General features: G+C 41.1%; 1 protein-coding gene across 1 annotated transcript in view; it reads right to left on the bottom strand.

Moving 5' to 3' along the window:
- Positions 1-7,893, bottom strand: part of HELB (DNA helicase B) — a 33,586-nt gene extending 25,693 nt beyond the window's left edge. Inside the window, exons 1-4 of the mRNA XM_007447391.1 lie at positions 7,707-7,893; positions 5,871-6,281; positions 4,815-4,984; positions 1,495-2,373 (exon numbers count right to left, since the gene is read on the bottom strand). Of these exons, the coding sequence (XP_007447453.1) occupies positions 1,495-2,373; positions 4,815-4,984; positions 5,871-6,281; positions 7,707-7,893 (1,647 nt within the window). The remainder of the gene's footprint in view (positions 1-1,494; positions 2,374-4,814; positions 4,985-5,870; positions 6,282-7,706) is intronic.
- Positions 7,894-9,296: the final 1,403 nt, after the last annotated feature.

Genomic DNA, 9,296 nt, shown 5'->3' with positions numbered 1-9,296 from the left:
ACTCTTTCCTGAGCCTAAACATGGCTTCAGAAATGTCCTCCCAGCATCCCAACCTGATATTAAGATACTACCAATTGATCAGAGTTGGAACATAAGATGAAATTTAGTAATGATCCCTCTCTGGCCTCTCCTTTTCTAATTCAATCCTTCAGACTAAACAGAAGTGAAGGCGTAATGGAAAAAATCATAAACTGATCAGAAGACTCTTCCACCAATGAGCTACACTGAACTGCTCTAGGATCATGCCCACTCATGTGACAAATAAAAGTAATGCAAAAGCAGTTTCTGAGGTGGCTCGTCGGTCTATGATTCTAGGTAGCCTTCCTTAGAACTGCTTTCTTCATTTCACTCTCTTGCTTAGGAACCTAAATGGCTCCCCAGTAAATCAAGTCCAAGCTTCTTTGTCAGGTATACAAGGTCCGTAGTAAATGAGGGGATCATGGCACCTTGGAAAGAGAAGCAAGCTGGGAGGTCAGAAATGTGAATCCCAGTGCTAGCTCTGCACTCAGTTAAGGTTTGGGGCCAATTGTTTAACACACCCAAATTTTAAATGGCTCTCCTGTAAAATGCAGATAACATCACCCACCCACTTCACTCGTTTGTCAAGGATTTAATGAATCAGCAAATACTTTACAAACTTTAAAGCTCAAATTCCCCGTCTAAACCAAGTGTAATTTCCATTATCTTACAATACACAGACTTCATTCCAATCAACGCAGTCCCCTCAAAACCCTCTATCTGCACTTGATCATTCACCTCAATGCCTCTGGGAAGGCCTTTCCCTTAAATAAAATGTTCTTCTTACCTGAGCTTCCTTGTCCATTAGCCTTCAATTCAATTATTATTTCCTTCAGAAATCTTGCAACGACTAAGTTCCTTGATCTATAAAATGGCAGATCAGGGCTAAAGGAAACTCTCCAACTCTTTACAAGTTTAAAACTTCATGACTCTTAACTATAGCCAAAGCTATTTTTTTCAAGCATCGTAATTCATTTGAAATTTTTATTATGCAACTACTATTTGCCAGGCACTGTTGTAGGCAAAGGAGATAAAGCACTAAACCAGATGATCCAAGTCCTCACTTTGACGGAGCTTTCATTCTACAAAATGGGGACTCATGTTTGAAACCAGTCCCATTGAGAAACAGGGCATGTGCCAGAATCTAAACTAACTACCGCATTAAGCATACACTTTAGTTTACCTGACCTTTTTTTTTTTTTCCCCATAATAAGATGTTCTCATTGAAGGAAGCGGTACACTGATCTACTTTCTGGCACAAGCTCCTAACTCACTGCAAATAGTAGCAGCTTATATAGACTGGCTGTTTTGAGTGGCACTGATCTAAGTGATTAGCTACCACAGGGCAAGGATCTAGAAGACATTCAATAAATGCCTACTGATTGCTGTCAGGAAGAAATGAAAAATAAACTCATTACATTAAGCCCGTGTTTAAGGCAAATGTTTTATGTAGAGAAAAAATGTAAAAGGCTTTACCTGACATAGTGTATAAGCGCTGAAACCAGTTTTCTGTCTCAGTAAGCCAGCTGCTTTCCCTGTAGGTGCTGTAAGTAAAACGTCTATAGCCTTGCCTGGCTTCGGCTGACTTTGCTCGGTGAAGGTAATCCATTCTTCTGGTACATTCTGGTCTTGTTCAAAATCTTCACAAGCTTTTTTCACTTCTCTCTCTTCCAACAGCTCTATATGCTTAAAAAGCTGGCTAACAATTGTGGTCTTCCCACTACCACCTTTCCCACTTATGACTGTCACAGCATTGGAGCAAATCATGTCCAAAGCAGCCACCTGATCCTGATCCAGTTGGACTTCACTTATTTCTGCCTTAACTTCATTTTCACCATTATCCCAAATATGGTCACCGCTGTCCTGCATGTCCCAAATATCCACAGGATCTTCTAATCTTGTTTCGTCAGGTTCACTTTTATTTAGCCTATCATCACTTTGTGAATCCTCAGGTCTTGTGGTGTGAATAGACGCAAGCACCTTTTTGACATCAACATGTAATCGCCATGGCGACCTTGTCATCAGGTCACAGATTGAAGAGGCAATGCCTCTTTCAGCCTGGTAAAGGTCATAAAGAAAGACACAGCCCTTCTCATATGTCACCACACCGATATCCTTCAAGAACTTCAGAGACTGCCAAGCATCATGAAAAGACATGCGGTCTGACAATTCAGAAGTTAAGTCAGCTGCTTCAACACACGTGTGCCCTTGCTCTCTACACATCCGCTTCAGTTCAGAATATATTACTAATGCATTCTTCTCCAAGTCAGTCATCAACTGGAGAAGAGACCTGCACTGACAGAACGATGTCCAACTTGCCTCACATTTCAGAAGCTTCAACTGTCTGTAGGTTATCTTTAAGAAAAGTAAATTCAAGTTTGCTTTATAAAAATTATAAATATTTTTATAATTGACTATTAGATGACTATTATGAGAATTACAGTGAAAACTATGGTGTTTATTAATAATTTTTTAAGTCCCAGAAGACATGTGTTTCAACAAAATTTGGGGGAAAAAAACTATGTACCTAATACATCACTAAATTGTTTTAATTAACTGTACTGTGATTAGAGATCTACGTAATTTCATAATTAAAATTATGTTTTTTCAAAGCAATACACATACAGTTCTAAAAGTCAAATAACACTATGAGACTTATCACAAAAAATACGAATCCTCTGACTTACCCTTTCCATGCCTTCTAAAGGCAACACCCTCTACATTTTCAGTTATTTCTTCCAGAATTTATCTCCACATTTCAACGTATTGTTTATACTATTGCTTAATTTCTTAAAAAAAATTTAGGTAATTAGAGTTAACTCCTTACTATGGAAAGTCTTTCTTCATGGAAGTTTGCTCCCTTTGTACTGTCACTTCCACACATGCTTCTCTTCCTCCCTTTTTTTTTTTTTTTTTTTTTTTTTTTTTGCGGTAGGCGGGCCACTCACTGTTGTGGCCTCTCCGGGCGCGCAGGCTCAGCGGCCCTTTGTTTTTTTTCCCCCTTTTTTTTTTTTTTTTTTGTTTTTTTTTTGGCGGTAGGCGGGCCACTCACTGTTGTGGCCTCTCCGGGCGCGCAGGCTCAGCGGCCATGGCTCACGGGCCCAGCCGCTCCGCGGCATGTGGGATCTTCCCGGAACGGGGCACGAACCCGTGTCCCCTGCATCGACAGGGGGACCCTCAACCACTGTGCCACCATGGAAACCCTCTTCCTCCCATCTTTGAGAAAAGTTAATAGTATACATTTTGAAAACTGATTTTGGTTAAATCAGTGTAAACAGGATTCACGGCTGAGTGGCATGATATGCTGTGATTACATTAACTTTGTGTTGAAATCTCATGTATATTGTGAAGTTACTGACTGCCTCATTTTCTTGGCTTGTTTAGTTTTCCATGTGCCTATCAACAATTCTGCCCAAACTCCACTGAAAAGGTACAGAACTTCCTTCACCATGATCCACTAAGTAGGTCGTCTACCAGCTCCATTTTTTTTTTCCCATGGAGACATCACCCCTGGAGCCCTCCATACATTTTATGGGCTGAAATGTGTCCCCCCCAAAATTCGTATGTTGAAATCCTAACACCCAGTACCCCAGAATGTGACCATATTTGGAGATAGGGTCTTTAAGGAGGTAATTAAGTTAAAATGAGATCACTGGAGTGGACCCTAATCCAATATGACTGATGTCATAAGAAGATTTTAGGACCCAGACAAGCACAGAGGGAAGACCATGTAAAGACACAGGAAGAAGACAGCCATCCATAAGCTAAGGAGAGAAGCCTCAGAAGAAACCAACCCTGCTGGCACCTTGACTTTGGATTTATAGCCTCCAGAACTGTGAGAAAATAACTGTCTGTGGTTTAAGACACCCAGTCTATGCTGTTGGTTACAGCAGCCCTAGCAAATGAATACAAAACCTCAGTAAAAGTCTTTATTCTGGGTGGCGGTTTACATGCTGAAAAGGGGACTTGAGTCCCACTTGAGTCCCAGAAGGCTCATTGCTCTGCTTCTCTTTCCTACTGAATAAATATATATAATAATCTAATGTTCCAGAATCTCATTTTTCCAAGCATATTGAATCAGTCATTTTATAGAGGGAACAAATTCATTATTCCAGTATTTCTCAAATGGGGGGCAGGGGGGTGGGATCTGTAAACATTCTTGGGGATCCCACCAATTATCTCAGAATTTTTAAACTGTATTTTCATTTGGAAAACCGTCTGTAACCAAGTACTGCCAAGATTTAAGTGCCACATTTGGTTTTCAACATCTCTGGAGCTTCCTGGTGCCACTTTACTACTCCTGGTCTCTAATAAGAAAAACAGAAGTGCCAAAGAAATTGTAAATAACATTATTGTGCCAAAGAAAAAAAGTCAAATGGCATCATCATATACCATATGAATAATGAAGGTCTTCGAAAGTTCAAATAGGAAAGTGAGGAACTGTGTAGCATAGCAGAATGGACTTGCCAAACTCATAAGAACTTGTCTTCGATGAGATCTATATTCAAGGTGCTATGGCAATTTAGTTACAAAAAATGTCATATGAAATTAAATTATGTAACTGAAGTATTGATAATCTGAATGTCATTTATTTTGTTATTTTGCTTTCCTTTGTAAATTTATCACATAAGAGCTACAGGTAGAAGTTTATATTTAGTTGCAACACTGCAAGGAAAATAAATCAACACTGAAGTCATACAAATTTCTTTCCCTTGAAAGAGATACAAAAAACTGTCAAGCTTGAGACATCCTCCCTTGTATAAGATTACAAAATGCTAAGCAAATGTCTTTCTTACTTTACGAAATCCGAGTTTCCATGGCTGTGTACCTAAAATCTCTTCTATCTCTTCCAACACCTCTGTAGAATCTGAGCTTATGAGCCGTTTAAAGTGTCGGGGCAGAAGAACTGGAAGGAATTCCATTATTTTGGGGAACTGCAAAGCTCTCATCACAGTTATAAATGGAACTACAGGATATCGGAAAAGAACAAATAAAAACATACGAATGAGCTCACAGAACAACTGATTTGATGGACTTTCTCATTTAGCACAACCAGTTTAAGAAATCCAAATCAAAGAGAGAATAATAAATTTACTGTGACCAGCAAGAAAAGCGACTGTATTATAACACTTGCTTTTGTATCAAGATGGCTTTCATTGTGTTTAACACCAAAATTTATGTTCTTCAATTGCTTAGATAGCTACCTCTTAGCCTTTTGTTTCCTTCTGCTTGCAGTAGAATCAGAATAAAATTTCTGACTCAATAATATATAAATTTAAAGCTAAGCATTAAAAATCATTTACATATTAATCTTTAGAGTCATTCTTCTTACTGTAATCATGATGCTTTCATCATTGAAATCATTCAATGATGTACTGCCAAATTTATTTGATAAAATTAAGAAATGAAATATTCCATATATGTGAATGTCCAGATAAAAAAACATATTTAGAAGTTATTTTAAACTATTTTGAACTGAAATCTTTCCAAAATGGATTGCTCATATTCTTGCCTTTCTTCTCTCCCTTCTGAAACAGAATAATTGATAACTGAACTTCTTAATGACTCAAGGTAATCCTAGGACACAAAAGTTAGAGACCTAGAATCACACTTTTAGAGCAGGAAAGGAACTGAAAGGTGTTTAAAGATCATCTCACCCAATCTCTTCACATTACAGATGAGGAACCTGCAATGTCAATGACATACTCCAAAAGCAATACAAACACATTTCATCAAACCAATTTCAAAAAAGAATACTATACCAAGATATCAATACTGTACTGGTAATATTTTAAACACATCAGTCATCCAGTATCTCAATTACACTAAAACTCAATGATAAAATCACTTACTTGTGTTTTCCAGAGAACGCAGTATCTCGTAATCTGGTGGTGACTCTTCTTGTGTTTTCCGTGTAGATTGTTTTTGAGTATTCCTTCCAATGTTCTTTTCATAAGTTCTTAATTTTTCCCTAAGATTTTCAAAGTTGAGGTCTTTATAACTTGATTCAGCATTTACCCATGCTAAAAATTTATTTCTGTTTTTACTGGAGACATTACAGTCTTTAAGAAAGAGGGAACAGATGTGTAACTGATTTGGTGCTGACATATCTGATTGTAAAAAGTAAGAAGGAAATCCTTGAACTTGATAGCGCCTTGATCCTACAGGCTTCACCTGTACCTTCACTCGCCACCAAGCACCCGTTAATGGAAAACGTCCAAACACTTCACATTGCTGGTGAGTATTTTCATCAAAAATTGAAACTTAAAAAAAAAAAAAAAAATTTTATTTAGGATAAATGTAAAAGCTCTTCCCAATGTTTTGTCAAATCCACTACTCTCTTTAATCCCTGGACAGTACCCTCTACAGATGTCTATTACAGTGTCTATATTCCACTTACCTGTTTATCTGTCTCCCTCTACTACAATGTAAGCTCTCTAGAACATGACAATGTTTCATCTGTTTTTGTATTCCAGGAGGGAGGCATGGTACATGGCAAAAGTTTGTTGTTCCTCTTCTAAAAGCAGTCCTCTCTCTGCTACTCTGATCTCAGTCAATACTGACCTTCAAGCAGTTTCTAAAAAATGTCATGGTCCCTCCTACCCAGGGCCTTTGCAAAAGCTGTTCCACTTGCCTTAAATAATTTCTTCCTTACTGTTTACCCCATTTACTACAGACCTCAGCTTAATTGTCACTTCCTCAGGAAAGCCCTGAATCTCATGAATATAACCTCTCATAGCACTTCTTACTATTCCTTCTAAGCACTGAGTGATATTATAGTTACTTCTGTGATTATTTACAGAATGTGTTTAATTCATTAGAGGGTAAGCTCCATTAAGACAGCAACCTCATCATCTAATCTCTCCAAGGTATCCCAACAAAACAAACACCTTGCTTGGAAGATGGTAGCCAATCACTAACACTTTCAGGATAAATGACTAAACCCTCCACAAATACTTAAAAATTTCTGTCTAAACCTGTATTGGCCACTCACCTGTGACTATTTAAATTTAAATTAATTAAAATTTAAAATTCAACTCAGGTGCACTAGCTGCATTTCAAGTTCTCAATAGCCACATGTGGCTAACAGCTGTTGTATTGGACAGAGCAAATATAGAGCAATGCCATCACCAGAAAAATTCTACAGTACAGCAGTGGTCTGAGCATTCAAACATTCTTAAACATCAGTCACCAGGTACACATAATAGGTGTAATTCTTAGGACAGGAAACTATACAAGGTAAACACAGATCACAAGGTTATTAACACAAGGTTAATGAATCAACAGTGCCTTGGTGTGTTTCTTATGTGCGTGTGTGTCTAAGTGGCTGAAAAGTAACCACATACTCGACTCCAGGAAAGACAGGAAAATAGTTAAAAGCCCTGATTCGGGGTGTGAATACTGGCTGGAGACCCATTGTTTCCTCGACTAAGAAACTACCTGAAAAAGTTGTCATCAGTAAATGAGATACACGTGGAGCCCAAGCTTAACACATAGTATTTGCTCAAGTCTCTGCTATTCTTGTGGTTGTTGCTGTTTTTATTTTATCCTAAACAGGACGAAACAGCTAGGCCATCCCAAAGGAAGTCTAGTAGTAGCGATGGGGCGCCTTACTTGGGACGAGGCCATAATGGGAAACAGTTCATTAATCCTCCAAACCCACTCCCAGGGGCGAGTTGCTTCCTCACCACGGAGCCGACCAGGGAGGCTGCCCGCCTTTATGCCCCCACTGCAGAGCTCCTCGGCATCGACAAACACCGTGTCTTCCTCCTCTTCCGCATCCTCCCTCAGATAATCATCTTCCTCCTCCACCAGGTCCTTGGAGGGGAGCAAAGGTCCCTGTAGCTCGCGCAAGGGCTGACTCAGAGAGGCCATACTCCACTCTCCCCAGCTCAACCCAAATTCCGGAAAACCCGGGCTACGTAACGCCCAAGATCAGCCAATCAGCTCCGCGACTGTAGGACCGTCAGCTTCCAGGGGGTTGGGCGAAACGCATGAAGTGGGTTAACTGTATGGTGACGGATCGCAGCTAGACTGTAGTGGTGATCACGCTCTAGTACATACAGATGTTGAACTATAATGCTGTACATTTGGGGGTTTTTTGTGTTTGTTTTTTTTTTGCGGTACGCGGGTCTCTCACTGTTGTGGCCTCTCCCGTTGCGGAGCACAAGCTCCGGACGCGCAGGCTCAGCGGCCATGGCTCACGGGCCCAGCCGCTCCGCGGCATGTGGGATCTTCCCGGACCGGGGCACGAACCCGTGTTCCCTGCATCGGCAGGCGGACTCTCAACCACTGCGCCACCAGGGAAGCCCAATACTGTACATCTGAAACTTATTTTCTAAAAAAACACCATCAGCTTTCGCAAACGCTCCCAATCCCCAGGCTGCTAGCTTGCGCGGAGGGGCGGGGCGGCGGCGAAGCTCCGCCCCAAGATCCCAGCGGAGGACCGGGATTGGGTGGGGAGGGCCGAGGCTCAGCGGGGGCGGGCAAGGGGCGGAGCGGATGCGGGGTCGGGGTGCTCTCTCCCGCCTCCGTCCCTCAGCCAAACTTGAGGCTTCGCCAGGTGCCCGGAGGAAACCAGCTGATTGGGCAGTAGCATACGGGCACTTGCAAAGCAGCTAACCCATTGTGACTCCTGCATAGAGAGAAACGCGAGGGAACGGCAGTCTAGTGACCCCAGAGAACCTGGAAAAGCAAGCCCTTCCCCGATGCCTCCAAAACGAAAACCCAGATGCCCTTCGGCCAGCACCGAAAGCGCAGAACCGCGAATCTCCAATCGGGAGACCCGCCTAGTCGTGACTCCTTTGGGCCTCTGTTTTCGTCAGGTGTTGAATTTATATGATCAAAGGCACTTTATTTGAGGTACAGATCTCTAGGCCCCATTCCATACCCACTGTATCGGGATCTAGGGCAGAGACCCAGGCTCCTTTTCAACCCACGTCCCAAGTTGTAGATTTTGATGCTTAGCCAGGTTTGGAAAGCACTACATTAGATGACTTTCAAAGTCCTCTTTATCATTTCCTCTGTGAATACACCCAGGCCTCCCAAACTTCTTTAAGCTTGGCTGCTGCCTGCTCGCAGTGGGGCAAAAAAGTCTAGTTACAGCCCAGGGTATAGACAGGAGTGAGGGAAAGCAAGTAGAAGAGAACAGTGGTTTAAAAGTTATTCTGGAGCCATGGTTCCCATACTTGATGGGGATAGTGTTTGAAAGTCATGGTACTTCTTGAGGAACACCATAAAATATATTACTACATTACTATTTGATACTATTTATTATG

Source organism: Lipotes vexillifer, unplaced genomic scaffold, assembly GCF_000442215.2.
Source record: "Lipotes vexillifer unplaced genomic scaffold, Lipotes_vexillifer_v1.1 scaffold170, whole genome shotgun sequence".
NCBI classification, from domain to species: Eukaryota; Metazoa; Chordata; class Mammalia; order Artiodactyla; family Lipotidae; genus Lipotes; species Lipotes vexillifer.
The sequence above is the reverse complement of the archived record's forward strand: the minus strand, read 5'-3'. Positions and strand labels throughout refer to the sequence as shown.